We start from the raw sequence: 15,402 nt of genomic DNA, 5'->3' as shown, positions 1-15,402 counted from the left end.
TATCAGAGTTCCCCCCAAACTTGAAAAGTCAGCAAACTTGAAAATTCCTAAGGGTTATTAGCTGACAGATCTATGCTTTGTGTCTCATGTGTTTCCATTAAAGTCTAGAGAAGTAGTTTCTTTATTGTGGTTTCATTATTAACTCACTATATTATTGGGATGTCATTAGAGTGTTTTCAGTATATTTCCCTTTATAATATTCTTTGTTTTGGTGTTGATTCTGGTGTTGCATATAGAAGGTCCATGAGAAAGCTTTGTTTCTTACAGTTTATTGGCCTTTTTTGTAGTACTCTGAATAAAATGGAATTACTCTTTTTAGACACAGTCTGTGCCTGACAATAGAAGGCAAGCAGAAAGCCTTTCACTTACCAGAGAGATTTCACAAAGCAGAAACTCTTCAATGTCTGAACACCAGTCAGATGAGAAGGCACAGCTTTTTAACAAGATGCGAATGTTGCAGGGCAAAAAGCAAAAGATGGACAAATTACTAGGAGAACTTCATACACTTCGTGACCAACATCTAAACAACTCTTCCTGTAAGTCATTATAGGCAGAACTATATTTTTTTCATGAATACCATGTTTTTAATGTGCGTGTTTCGTAACGTGTTTGAGATTGCAATTGGTCAATGACATGCTGGTGATAAAAACTGTGCTAGGGCACTATTAATATAAATGGTTTTTAATGCTGTATAAGTTTCTGTCTTAACAAAAAACTCTACAAGTAATGATGATAGTGTCTTAGCACTTAATGATGATGACTCTCTTAGCACTTTTGTTTATAATACTGAAGTTGACTAATGTGAGGATGTGATGCTTGTGTGTGACACATCTGGCTTGTGAAAAAAAGAGCCATATGAACTTGAGCTTTGTGTTTTTATCACAGTATGTTTGCATTTGTGTACTCAGCACTTCATGTGTTGGTAGCTTTATGGCAATATGGCTTTGCTCCCTCTCTATCAAAAGGCTTTCATGTGCTCTCGTGGCAGGGGCTTCAATCACAGGCCATTCTAGAGGGCCTTACCTGTCTGACTGGATTAGAGCTTTGGCTTTTTCTTTTAATGGCTTTGTGCTCTGCTTCTTCATGTAGACCTGTCCACTTGCTGCTCTCGCTCTCTGTTTCTAACAATGCATTTGTACTGGTGACATTTGTCCTGCGGCTGAAAACCTCTGAGGGGTGATCACAGCATATTCTGGTTAGCATTGAGAAATGAGGCCTTGAAGCATGCACTTGGAGAAGGACGTGCTGATTTAATAGTTATGTTATTGTAGCCCAATTTTTCTGTATGTATTTAGTGCATATAATATGAACATAATTGGATATGATTTCATGTAGCCAGAAGAAGCAAACATCCAGTTCGTTGTACAGCAAATAGACAAAAGAACTTAGCAGAGGTGAAAAATTTGCTAGGATTTTTCTTTTGATCAAATTTCTAAAATGTTAAATTTTTATAAAAAGCAATGTAGCCCTAAGTAAACCCTTGAAAAATCTCTATGGGCAGATTCACAGCATGAAAGTTTCTACTTCTGACATTTGATAAAGCTAAAAGGGAATAACTGAAATCTTGTTTACACAAGCCACCTTATTACTCACTGCCTATTGACATTGCATGAAATGAAACTTAAGAAAAAAGCTTTTGTTTTGCTAAGGAAAGAAGTTATTAACTGCTGTTTTGTTTATTGATAATATTTTGTGTTGTTATTTTAATATAATTCAGTTAAGCAGATTCCTTATTACGAAATGTTTACATAAGCTGTATTTCTTTTCTGTAGTTTTTCCTGCTTCAGGTTCTCCTCAAAGGAGTGTTGATCAAAGAAGTACAACTTCAGTTGCTTCTGGTCCTGTAGGCATAGTAACTGTTGTCAATGGTGAACCAAATAGTCTGGCATCTGCTCCCTATCCTCCTGATTCCCTGGTTTCTCAGAATGAGAGTGAAGAGGATGAAAATCTAAATCCAACAGAAAAGCTTCAGTAAAAGTTCTTTAATTTTTTTTAGTGTTGCTTTAGTAATTTGGAGCATTACTTTTTTAATAAGTGTTGTGTTAAGTAACTATTTCCATTTTTTGATCTACCTAATTTAGTATTACAGATTACTTAGTAAACAGTCTAATACAGTTAACTGAATTCAGAGCTTCAAGTGTAAGGTTCTTGAAAACTGACTGTAACTTCTAAGAACCTAAGGGTATATATATTCTTTTTAACTCTACATTGATTAGCATAATACAGCAAAACAGATTAAATACTCTTTTTTTCCTCCTCAGGAAGCTAAATGAGGTTCGTAAGAGACTGAATGAGTTACGTGAATTAGTTCACTACTATGAGCAGAGATCTGATATGATGACAGATGCTGTCAATGAAAACACTAAGGAGGAGGAAGAAACAGAAGAATCAGAAAGTGATTCTGAACATGAGCATCCACAGCCTGTTACAAATATCAGGTTGTATTTTTTGTTATTCAAAGGCTTTGTAGCTGAGTTGTTGCTTTGGGAAACCTGCAATACTTTGAGTCAACAGAAGTAACTTAAATCTGTGCTTATTACATTAACAAAAGTACAGATTTTTTTAATTTGAGGTAACTGTTACACAAATGTTTAATAATTGTCTAATCCTTGGTATCTTATTTATTTAGATTAGCATGAACATTTAGAAAATCTCTATAAGACTTCAAAAGTCTGGAATTCCTTTGGGTTTAAGTACTGAATTATGTGTATGGAATTTCACTAGAAGATTACAGTCTTAGACTAGAGAATTGGAGGAAAAAACCCTTCAGTTTACAGCTATAGTCTGGCACCTGTGTACATTGAGGATCTTCACCTGGTAGAAATGAGCAGTCACTCAGCTATGCATCATATAAAGCTTTTATAATGTAGACATACACCTGTAAGACCTAATGTATTGTTGCAGATCTAGCAGGGGATAATTTAAAGCTGCTTTGATTGTTTTTAAAAAAAAAAGTAATCTGTTGGAGAGATGAATATGGAAAACCTCACAGTGTCTGGATGGATTTTATATGGGGTTGGAGTTTGTTGATTTGGGGGTTTTATTGGGTTTTTTTAGGAGGAGGGATCAGAACACCTATTTGTAAAATGGTAGGTAGAAGAAGACTGAAGTAAAATTGTATCCATACCAGTTTTTAAAAAGTTAACATGAGTAATTTATTTCACCCTAGAAACCCTCAAGGAATCAGTAGTTGGAGTGAAATAAATAGCAACTCAAATGTACAGTGTGGAACTAATAACAGAGATGGAAGACATCTTAATACAGACTGTGAAATAAACAACAGATCTGCTGCTAATATAAGGACTCTAAAAATGTCTTCTGCTTTAGGTATGTTCTAAAATCTTCCAGTAATTTTACTTCTTAGTGCAAATAACTGATAGCTGCACAGCATTTGGGAGATCTGTGTTTGATGAGCAGAGTATTCAAGAGCCTTATCATTAAGCTAATATTTTTCTAATATTACTTTAATTACAGTGGACTTCAGAAGTTCAGTAATGTGTCTTTTGGTATTGTTTTGTTTCCTCCTCTTCCTACTCCAGACTGTCATAATAGGGAGAATGACAAACACCTCGATCTCCCCCAAGGTGAAGATGATGAAGTGGAAGAAGATCGAGTTAGTGAAGATTCCATGTCTAGTCACAGAAGCAGCCTGGGTGATGTGGCTGGAGATGCTGAGTTTGAGCAGAAGATCAATAGACTTATAGCTGCAAAACAGAAGCTTAGACGGTTACAAAACCTTGCTGCTATGGTGCAGGTATGTTATCAATATAAACTTGTGCACAAAAATTTAACATTCATTGTTTTGTGTTATCTGTACCTTCTGATAGGGAAAAACTGCTTAATGGAACATTTAAAAATGCTTATTTGTAGTCTAGGGAAAAAGAGATACAGTTTGATTTTTCTGATTTCAAAGGTGCCACTTCTGATGTTCAATTCAGGGATTTTCTTGGAGGATGCCAGCCTAAGGACCAGTGGTCTTTAACTTTAGCACTAGGTTACAAAATACAAACCAAGAAGTAGATCAGTATTATTTTTTTAAATATTAGACATTTTTAAGATTATGCAGAACATTCAACACATTTAGGTTTTTGAGCCCTAGATTTTTTGACATTGTTCAATCAATGAGGAACATTTTTCATTAAAATCTTTGGATGTTGCAATATATTTGACTTGCAGTATTTTGGTTTGGAGGCAGTGGTTTTATTTATTATGAGAATTTTGAGGGCCAGCTATAAGTTGGGAGTGTTTTTAATTTAGAATATCTCATGCTAATCTAGTGATGTTAGCAGCACAATGTCATGGATCTAATGTCCGTTCAGAATGCTCCCATTTGATCACCATCTGCTGTCATGTCTGCATACTGAATACACAGAAGTGTATCAGAAATGAAAAGGCTTAAAATCAAGCTCAGTTGGAACCTATGTTTGACAATAGCAACAGTATAAACACAATATTGTTATTTCAAGATAATACTCCTGTATTATTTCTCAGCATCTAGATCAGTGTTGTTTTTTATCATCACTATAGAGATGCTAACTGTGCAGTGGTATAAATCAGAATTAGAGATGATTCAGCAGCTTCCTTGATAAATAGCTTAATTAATGGCATATCTTCAATCATATTTGCAATGCTTGTTATGTGTATGTAATCTCAAAGATACAGTAGGCCCGTGAGCTGTGTCATTCTTGGTCACCAGTGGTCTCTCCTGTTCAGCAGAGTCTTTATGGAGAATGATTACATTGGAAAACAAAAGCAGCAGTGGGCATGGCTTTCATATTTCCAGTTTGAGAACTGAAAATACAGAAACTATGAAAAAATAAAAGCAGAATAGAAAACCAGTAAGACTTTCTCAAAAGTCTTTCAGATTTAGTTTTCAAGAGTAGTTATTGTTAATAATAATATTTAAGTTCACTGATTGCAGTAAATAGGCAATGTTGTTCACCTCATTCACCTCAGTCTCCTCCTGTTCCTCCTTGTTCTTTCTTCATATGCTTGTATGTTTCTGTCCACTGAGCCACAGGCAAGTGTTTCATGCTTCAAGAATGAGACAAATTATTTACATTTAGAGTGGAAGTTTCAGTAGTTCAGGTTGAGTTAAATAACTTCAAATTCTCTCATTAACTCAATTTATCTTAAAGTCATGATGCCATGGTGATAATGACTTCTCAGTTCTTGGTTTGTGCTAAAGATAAAGCTCTTCAGACTGATTAGTTTTGAAAAAATCAAACCAGACAAACTTGACAAACTAGATATGTTACTTTTTTTACTTTTTTTTTTTTTGGTATCAACTTGAAAATAGTCTAACTGCCTTTCTGACATCCTTTTAGTGTGATGATCCAGAACCTCAAGGAGCAATTGCAAATGCATCTAATATTGGGGACTTGTTGGGTGAGGGGGAAGAGACAAAGCAACAGCCAAACAATGTCCGAGCAAGTTCCAACAAGCTAAAAAAAGATGTGCGACTGAATGAGAAAGCAAGGTAAGCCTTTGTCAGAGGATGGTAGAGCTGTGCTTTAGGCAACTTCTTGCCAAGTAACACGTGGATAACTTGTTTACACAGAGAGAAGTTCTATGAAGCTAAACTTCAGCAGCAGCAACGGGAGCTTAAGCAGTTACAAGAAGAAAGACGAAAACTGTTTGAAATCCAGGAAAAAATTCAAGTGTTACAGAAAGCTTGTCCTGACCTTCAAGTAGGTAGAATGTATTTCTTTGCTGTCTTAAGGTGTTGAGCAAAGAAACAAACATACCTTGCTCACCCTTTTTTCCCTATGAAAATTGGAAAAAAACTTAAATTGGTAATGCTTGTATACTGTAAGCAGATGTTCTAGAGTTCTGCTTATGTCATTCAGTTTTCAAAGGTTCTTGTTCAGTGGTTAATTTCATTCTGGTTTGTCTTCAAAAGCCTTGACAGAGTCTTCAAAGATACAGAACCTTCTGTCTTATTTTTAGCGTGAAATTTGTCTGTCCATACTGGTCAGTCACTGCTTCTTTACTTCTCTTAGTAGTCATTTGCTGGTACTTTGGAGCGATGCTGCATCTTGAATGTGTGATCAACAATTCATTGCATTTTAATTTAACTCTACAGGCTTTACTGTTTTTCATGCTCTTAGCTTCTTTCTGTGAAGTGAGCAGTAAATTATCAATACTGTGCATCCTAGAACATTATATAATAATACATCAGTTTTGTCGATTGGTAGGTAACTTTTGAAATAAATGTTAAGCCTTGATTCAAAAATCCTTTTCCTGGGATACTGACTTTCTAGCCTCATAAAGCCTTAACTGTGTTGGGTTTTAACTGCAGGTAAGTTTTAGAAAGCTCTTATATTCTATTTTGCCATTTTGCTTTCTCTTTCAGTTGTCAGCTGGCCTGGGTAACTGCCCAGCAAATAGACAATCGTCACAAGCAACATCAACTCCAGCCATGAATGAGTGTAACACAGCTGTCAAGCCTTTATTTGAATGTGATGAATCATTACCAGTAGGCAATGAGGTATTCCATACTTGATATGCAGTGACTTTGAAAGAGTTTAGAAGGAAGTTACAGGTTGCTTAAACATATTTTAAATAGCTGGCCTGGGGAGTGGAGTAGTAGCTATTTTAACAAAGCATATATATATAACTCCTTTATTTTGTTTCTGGAAAAAAGGAAATACTGACTTGAACTGGCAAGACATTCTCCCCCAAATATGGCAATTGTTACTAAATATTAATGTGATAGTTGAATTAATTTTTAATTTTTACCATGAAAATTTGATACTATATACTGTAGACACGTCATCTTTTGAGAAAATGATGAAAGTATTTGTTGAAACCTGATTTATCTTTGTGTCTTTCTTCACCTTTTAAATTGTCTTTGATATTGATCTGGATAGTACTTATTCTTTCCTGAAATTATGCTAGCATTATATTCTAATTCTTCCATTTTACTGCAAGCAGTTATGGTCTGAGATGAGAAGACATGAGATTTTAAGAGAAGAATTGCGACAGAGAAGAAAGCAACTTGAAGCTTTAATGGCTGAAGATCAGAGAAGGAGAGAGCTTGCAGAAACAATATCTACTGTTGCTGCATCTGTTAAAAGTGAAGGGTCAGAAGCTCGGTGTACTCCACAGCAGAGTAGGACTGAGAAGTAAGAGCGCAAGTTACTCTGTATTCATCAATAGGTGCTTCCATTGTTCAGTAGGATGTCAGTGTTGGGGGCAGTTTCCTCTGTTCATCTGACCCCTGAATGTGATGATTTAACAGAGCAGGAAATTAATTTCTTGGCTTGTGAAGTGACTGTTATTTAGCAACTTGCCAGTTTTATGGGTTTTCCCAGCATATTAAGTCTCTTCTGTTCTACTAGTGGGGAAAAGAAACACCTAAGAAGAAGAAATTGCATGGAAAATGCCAAACGATCAGAGTAGGTTTTTTTCATCTTTACCCATTTTATAGCATAGTAAAGTAATAAATTTCCAATACAGACAGTAATTTCATTTATCTGTCCCAGTATTAGAAGCAGAATGCAATTTTGCACTGGTGAGAATCACAGAATCAACTGAGTTGGAAAAGACCTTGAACATCGAGTCCAACCTATGGCCTGAAACCATCTTGCTGATGAGACCATGGCACTGAGTGCCACATCCAGTCTTTCCTTAAATGCCACCAGGGACTCCACCACGTCCCTGGACAGCCCATTCCAATGCCCAGTCAATCACTAATGTCCAGCCTAAACCCCCCTGACTCAGCTTAAGATTGTCCTCATGTCCTGTCACTGATTGCCTTGGAGATGAGGCTGACCCCCCATCTGGCTACACCTTCCTTTCAGGCAGTTGTAGAGAGCAATATGGTCTCCCCTAAAACTCCTCCAGGCTTAACAACCCCAGCTCCCTCAGCCACTTCTCATAGGACTTGTGTTGCAGTCTCTCCACCAGCCTTGTTGCCCTTCTCTGGATGTGGTCCAGTATCTCAAAGTCCTTCCTAAATTGCGGGACCCAAAACTGGACACAGCACTCAAGGTGTGGCTTAACCTGTGCCAATTGCAGGGGAAGAATGACCTCGCTGGTCTTGCTGGCCACACTATTCCTGATAGAGTCAAGGTTGCCAATGGCCTTCTTGGCCATGTGGGCACACTACTGGCTCATGTTCAGAACAGTTCAATTCTTTTTGGTGCAGCTTGATTAATTGCAGATAGACTTGAAATTGTCAACAGATTGTTTTAATAATTTGTCATAAAATTGAAAAAAAAATACTCATTTTCCAAACACCCCTCTTCTCCCTGACCCTGCAATGTTCACTAGGACAATGGCTACCTGGGGAGGTTCTACCCAGTGTGCCCTAGAGGAAGAAAATGGAGATGAAGACGGTTATCTCTCTGATGGAGCTGGTCAGGCAGAAGAAGAGGAAGAAGATGCATCAAGTTTGAATGACAGTTTTTCTGTTTATCCCAATAACAACATACCAGAAAATGCCTATTTTGGTAAAGGAAACAAAGATAGGTTAGTAACCTTATTTGTTGATCTGATGCTTGTCTGAGTATTTGGAAGATGGTGGAAGAAGCATTGCATTAACTACAGGGCATCCTTACAGCAAAGGAAAATTCTTTTTTCATATTAGTGGCAGTTTCTTCTCTGAGTCTTTGCAGCTGCAATGTATGTAACTGACTTGGTGATTTCTTTTGTTTTCAGTCTTACTAAAAATCTGCCATTGAGCTCTCCAGTTGTGTGGTAGTGGCTTCTGATGCTCCCATTTATTTTTAATCAGCTTAAAAGATAATCACATGTGTGAAATTTTTGCTATGATCAGTCTCTTCAAAAATAGTAATTCAGAGAATTAAACTAACTCTGAATCTTTTCCTTCTAAATTGCTGGCTTCTGTAGTTCTGGAAACTATTTCTTAATTATTGTGAATAATTTTAACTATTGTTTACCTGATTGACTTCCTTCATAACATTTGTGTGATTAAATGAAAATGCCATGTTAAAAAGAATGTATATATCTGCAGTTATTTCTTCTGGTTTGGATACCAAAACGATGTTAGTAGACAGTGGGCTCATCAGAGGCTGGACTTGTCAATGTATTATGTTGGTGGCTTCTGTTTTTATTGAGTACATGTTAGCAGTAATGGAAAATACTAAAAACAAGACCCAGGCACATTCATAGCCATTCCTTTTTTGACAATCATAGTCAGGTAGGGAGCTCCTGTTTTTTGTTTAGGATAATTTTGGATTGACAAAATGGCATGTGTAGTTAGCTGGCCTGTGCCATGTGAGTTTTTGATGCACGACTTAAACATAATGTGAATATGGAAGTATCATTAGTTGTTTGAATTATCTGATTTTGTCCTCATTTTTCAAATTTTCCCAACCCAGGTGGAAAAACTGCCGTCCCCTTTCAGCAGATGGAAATTATCGTCCCGTGTCTAAGGCCAGGCAACAGCAAAACATAAATATGCGGCGTCAGGAAAATTTTCGGTGGATGTCTGAGCTTTCCTATGTGGAAGAAAAGGAGCGATGGCAAGAGCAGATCAATCAGTTGAAGAAACAGCATGAATTTAGTGTCAGCATTTGTCAAACTTTGATGCAGGATCAGCAGGTAGATATGAAGAGCTGTTATTTTGCTGTTCTTATTTGCCTTTTATTCTCTTTCTAACTCCTTCTAGCACTAACTTCTGTTTTTTGTGATTGGTCACTGTTACATATTTTCTTTCCACAGACCCTCTCTTGCCTTCTGCAGACTTTGCTCACAGGCCCCTACAGCATGATGCCCAATAATGTTGCATCTTCACAAATACATCTTATTATGCATCAATTAAACCAGTGTTACACTCAACTGACTTGGCAGCAGAATAATGTCCAAAGGTTTGTTGACTGTATTAATGTTTAACTGTGGAATTTTAAATGCTTCAGTAACAGGAACATGGTTATGTGAATAAAAGATTACAGATAGTGGTTAAATATGAGACTCTTGAACTTCTAAGTTGGTAACGAGCTTTTGAAATTGTGTGCAGCATTTCTGGTTGTCATCTTTCCCCCCCATGACCTCTTTAATACCTTTAAAAGTACTTTCCTAGTAATCTTCATTGAAGAGAACCAAAAGTTGGCAAAAATCTGTTGCAGTAGTTATTTTCTAATATGCTTTTGTGTCTGTAGTCTTCACTAGACTACCTGGCAAGATTCTGGATTCTAATGGTAATATACAGCAAAAAAGCTTTTTGTCCTTTCTTAGTGTTTTCAGTTACAATTTGTGCTTCTTACATTCCATTCAGATGATGGAATGTAAGATTCCATGATCCAAATTATCTTTTTTCAAAAAAGATGTAATAGTCATTTTAATTCATTGCATGAGAGTTGAAGCCCTTCATCTCTGTTTTGTATTTGGTAAGTGATATATATGTGCTGTCCTCTTACACAGTTTTTAAAATCAGTTTTAACCTCAGTTCTGTAAATACTTTGTATATTTGATTGTTTCTGTTGAAGTTTTCAGCTTGCTTATTTCTTTAGTATGAAGTCAGGTTTTTTTGTTCTTACAAGGATGTTTAAACTGTGCATGCATGACCACTAGTACAGAGCAGTTGATTTTAAACCAACTCAGTATTAAATGTAAGTAATTTTTGTCTTGATTTTAATAAGCTAAATAGAGCACTTCTTTACATACATTACATGGTGTAGGTGAGATAATATGAAGCTCAAATTACTTGAGTATAAATGTACAGTTTTCCCATAATATTCTTCTTTTTCTCCAAGTTGTTATTTTTTCTTATTTTCAAGGTTGAAACAAATGTTAAATGATCTTATGCAGCAGCAAGAACAACAGTGTCAAGAGAAACCATCAAGAAAGGAGAGAGGCAGTAGTGCACCACCACCTCCATCTCCTGTTTTCTGTCCATTCAACTACCCTCCACAACCTGTGAACCTCTTTAGTGTTCCAGGATTTACTAATTTTTCCTCCTTTGCTCCAGGTAAGTATTACTGTAGGTATGAGAAGTAATATGAATTTCAAAAATGGACATTTTCTCGTTTAATTGAAATTGTAATGTGAACTTAATGAAACTCAGTCACTTTTCCTTTATATTGAAATGGTCTTAAGCAGAAGTTTAGTATTTATTGCTAAATAATTAAATATTTTTACTTCAGTATGAAGAGCAAGACTCTCTCAGTATGAAGTTAATTATACTTGAAAAGACTCACTCCATGTAAGGTTTCAAATCCAACATACAAAAAGCAATGTTTGAAGCTTTTACATACCTTCAGCAGTCATTTCACAGTTGAAATCAAGTTCTGAGTGAACCATGTAATTGGAAGGTAGCACTTGGTAATTATTTCTGTTTTTCTTAGAACTTCAAGCACTCATGTTTGTTATAAATGCTTGTAAATGGAGCATGTTGACTCATTTTTGTTCCCATCAGAGTTATACAGTAACTGTTGATTTGGATACAGTATTCCTAATCTCTTTCTCTGATCTACTTTTGCTGTTGGATTTGGAGGAAAAGAGTGTAGGTATTTTACTGTATAACTCAAAAGTAAACAAAACTGTCTTAATATATTTCAGTCTTATTAGGAAACCAGGAAATAGGCATAGACCTAGATTAGAACTTGCAAATTGCAGAGTCTGTTTTCTGTTTGAGAACATTTTTAAAATTACATGGAACCTACCCCAAAGAAATCAGTTACATTCGCTTTGCCACTTCCATAAAGATTCTGATGTTAAAATTGAAGTTGTATGAATCTATGACTTCTTTGGCTCTATAAGTACCCGAACCGAACCATTGGAATTTTCTTGTCAATTTGATGGTGGTTGAAGATTGATAAGGTCTTCAGGCAGACAGAATTCTGCCTTTTTTTTGTTGTTATTTTTACTTTCACTTTTAGGAGCTCTCTACTGGAGTTTCTTGAAGGACCTTGATCTCTATTGAAGGGATTGTAGTATCCAGTAGTGTTCAAAACCTGCACTAAAGATAAATTCTGATTGTTTAGAGTGCTTTCAGGATGAAAACAGTTCTTGCTTAATTCCCCAATGTATATTTGCTCATAATTCCATGCTGCCACATAGTATGTCTCAAATTTGAATTTTACTGCACAAGTAAATGAGGTAGTATCTTTTGACTCTCTTGTTTACTTTGTAGGTATTAACTGTAATCCAGTGTTTCCATCTGGTTTTGGAGATTTTGCACATAATGTTTCTCCACGCAGCAGTGAGCAGCAGGAGCAGCAGCATCCTCTAGATCATAATACTTCTGGGAAAACTGAATATATGGCATTCCCCAAACCCTTTGAAAGCAGTTCCTCTAATGGAGCAGAAAAACAAAGGTATTGAATGTCAAAGTGCAGCTCTCCTTTAATAATTTCTCTTCCCTTTTCTGGGGCTTAGGGGAATTCATCATTCATTAAGGGAATTTATTGTCATAGAATTACTATATATATGAGCTTGACTTTTGTAACTTCTAGTTTAATTTTTTCATTTTTTCCAGTAGTGTTCTGCTTTTCTATATATTAATTAATGTATCATTTCATGAATATTTTAAAATCAAATGCAATCTCTTGGAGTGGTTTTCTAACACTTTATGTAGGTGGAGTAAGATTTTGCTTCTGTGGGATTGTTTTGAAACTGAGTTGTTTGAATAACTAGAGGATGTACTTTCAGCGAATGCTAATTTTTTTTGTGCTACTGTAGATTGTACTGAATGTTGCTTTAAGAAATGTTTTCACCTGTGGTACTATTTGAGCACAGCAGTAGCTGCATTAATATATTCGTGTTGAAACCAGTGATAGATAAATGGGAAGTTCCATTCTCCATTTGGAAGGGTTCTCTGGAGTTATTTATTTTTCAATATTCATTTGATGTCTTAAGTAACAAGGGCAGATAATTTGCATTACAGATAAACTGTTTGCCTGGTAATACATGATGTTTCTATCTGAGAGATCAGGTTATGGTATATTGAAATTGATCTGTGAGTCTTTTTTTTTCTGACAGAAGAAATCATAGACAACCTGAAGAGGAAATAGAAAAAAGATCAACTTGGCTTGATGATAGCCAAGAAATGAAGAAAGATGATCAGTCTCAGCTGAATGCAGGTTTTGCAGTTTCAGTACAAAATACTGCTTCTGGTCATAAAAATCAGTGTGATATGAACCGAAGAAGAGAGTTTGATGAAGAGTCTTTGGAGAGTTTCAGTAGCATGCCTGATCCAATAGACCCAACTACTGTGACAAAGACATTTAGATCTAGAAAAGCATCAGCACAAGCAAGCCTGGCATCAAAAGATAAAACACCCAAATCAAAGAATAAGAGGAAGAGTTCTTCTCAGCTAAAAGGCAGAATTAAAAATGCTGGTAGGTTGTAAAGTAATCTTGGATACTCTGGCAAACTTGGCTTGGATTATAATCATTACATTCCAGAGAATTTAATGATATAATAGTAAATAGTATAATAATGGAAATAAGTTATTGAAATTACTTAATTTTATATAATACAACTGCATCTGGTTTTTTAGGATCTCAGTCAATAGAAAATAAATAACCAGTTGGGAGGATCATGGATGCAGATACGTGCAGATTTAAAATAACAAGGAGAATCTTCTTCATTTTCCTCTCGTTCAAACTGGATTATTTGCTGAAAGAAAAAGCTTCATTAAAATTGTGAGAAGAGAGGGACAGTACTAGTTAGTATAGAAGTACTGTTGGAGTTGCTGAGGATTTAGTACTACTGTATTGCTTCTGTATACAGAGGAAGATTTTAGTATAGGAAACATCATTAGTATTTTGCATCTTTAAGAGTGCCCTTGAACAAATTTTCTAAAGTAATAAAACATTTTGTAAGCTGTTTCTTTATTTCCTCCCTTTCATTTCCTCCCATTAGGTTATGAAAGTGCAAGTGCTTCTAGTGTGTGTGAGCCCTGCAAGAACAATAAAAGCAGACACTCTGATGATGTGGTTCATGCAAAGGTGTTCAGCAAAAGGAATCAGGAGCAATTGGAAAAAATAATTAAATACAGTAGATCTACAGAAATGTCTTCAGGTATTCTTTTCTAAATGTTTAATTATTTTGTTAACTTATGTGAGTAAGGGACCTTAGTTGCTAGTGTGTTATTTAAATGCAGCGTGTTTTGGCAGGAAGACAGGACTGTATATTTAGCATGTGAATTTTACATTTCAATTTCTAAGGATACTGTAAATGTAAATGTGTAAAAAGTTTGATATTAATTGCTTTTGGGCATTTTCTGTATATTAAATACTTGATTAAAGTAATTTAGAAACCTTTTACCGTACAAAAAGCAAAAATGTAGCCGATCTCACCTATTGTTGGTGATTTTATGGAAAGTAACTGTTAAACTGATGAAACTTTGCTTAATGTTTAAACTACATCCTATACTGCATACATGTCTTCTTCCTATTTGTGCTTAAATGAGCCCCATCAAATATCATTCAAATTCAGTCTTTTAACATCACATAAACCCTTACATTTTTGCCATCTGCACTGCTTTTCTTGTATCTAGATCATAAAAATTCTCTCTCCTGTGCCTTTTTTGGTTCTGCCATTATTTCTGTTTTGTTTAAGAGATGCAGAAATTTTAGTCATTGTAGCACAATATAAAGCTTTGCCAGTGTAGCTATATCCACACTAAGAGCTGTTTATTAGTGTACATAATAAACTTCACTGCTCAAGTTCTCATTCTCACAATAAGCAGCTCTGATGTGGTTTGGATGACTGAGCAGTCTTCCTCCTGCTGTTTTGTATAGACCCTGTCTTTATTTCTGGTGCGCATTTTTGTGTTTATCACTGTCTATCCCCACTTTCCTACAGCGCATGCTAGGAGAATTCTGCAGCAGTCTAACAGAAATGCATGCATTGAAGCGCCAGGTAATGCATTCACTGCTTAGCTTCAACAATATGCTATTACTTTTTTTTTTTTCTTCTCTTACCTTTGGTCCTATAACTCACTGTTTAGCAGATGTTCAAGGTTAGTGCTATTGCAGCACCTTCCCTATAACCAAGACAAGAGAAGTAACCTTGCATGAAGTGCAGTGTTACCAACTGCTTTGAATTACATTGTGGAGAACATGGTTACCATGTTCTTGATTAGTAACAATTACAAATAGAAAATATAGATGCAGATACTGCATCAAAAAACTTATTTCAGTAGGCATTTTTAGTATGTTTAAAAGCTGCTATTAGGTATTAGTAATGGGGGAGGGATGCAATTTGTGGTAACTTTTCAAAGGTTGAAAAAGCTTGCCTGTGCTTAAAAAATTGGTCAACTATTTGCAGATAATCAAATTGCACAGTGATGTTTGCTGTATTGCTAATAACTTCATTAACTTGAATACTAACAATTACACATCTGTTAAACTGAGTTTTCCAAATTTAGCTATGTTTCCATTCAGCACTTCCCAAATAATGCATGTAATAATTTGATTGTTGTGATGC

General features: G+C 35.7%; 1 protein-coding gene across 16 annotated transcripts in view; it reads left to right on the top strand.

Moving 5' to 3' along the window:
- PCM1 (pericentriolar material 1) overlaps positions 1-15,402 on the top strand; it is a 40,753-nt gene that overhangs the window by 12,089 nt on the left and 13,262 nt on the right. For 8 of the 16 annotated variants that reach the window (XM_071432265.1, XM_071432277.1, XM_071432276.1 and 5 more), the window contains 17 exons: positions 320-536; positions 1,773-1,971; positions 2,262-2,438; positions 3,170-3,327; positions 3,540-3,754; positions 5,328-5,479; positions 5,561-5,690; positions 6,356-6,490; positions 6,934-7,127; positions 8,278-8,475; positions 9,348-9,570; positions 9,691-9,836; positions 10,746-10,936; positions 12,101-12,284; positions 12,949-13,307; positions 13,834-13,992; positions 14,779-14,835. In XM_071432265.1, coding sequence (XP_071288366.1) covers positions 320-536; positions 1,773-1,971; positions 2,262-2,438; positions 3,170-3,327; positions 3,540-3,754; positions 5,328-5,479; positions 5,561-5,690; positions 6,356-6,490; positions 6,934-7,127; positions 8,278-8,475; positions 9,348-9,570; positions 9,691-9,836; positions 10,746-10,936; positions 12,101-12,284; positions 12,949-13,307; positions 13,834-13,992; positions 14,779-14,835 — 3,094 coding nt within the window. The remainder of the gene's footprint in view (positions 1-319; positions 537-1,772; positions 1,972-2,261; positions 2,439-3,169; positions 3,328-3,539; positions 3,755-5,327; positions 5,480-5,560; positions 5,691-6,355; positions 6,491-6,933; positions 7,128-8,277; positions 8,476-9,347; positions 9,571-9,690; positions 9,837-10,745; positions 10,937-12,100; positions 12,285-12,948; positions 13,308-13,833; positions 13,993-14,778; positions 14,836-15,402) is intronic. The other 8 variants (XM_071432279.1, XM_071432278.1, XM_071432273.1 and 5 more) reach the window with 6 other exon arrangements.

The sequence above is a fragment of the Agelaius tricolor genome, unplaced genomic scaffold (genome assembly GCF_023055355.1).
Source record: "Agelaius tricolor isolate 1412-34295 unplaced genomic scaffold, bAgeTri1.0.p SCAF_8, whole genome shotgun sequence".
NCBI classification, from domain to species: Eukaryota; Metazoa; Chordata; class Aves; order Passeriformes; family Icteridae; genus Agelaius; species Agelaius tricolor.
The sequence above is the reverse complement of the archived record's forward strand: the minus strand, read 5'-3'. Positions and strand labels throughout refer to the sequence as shown.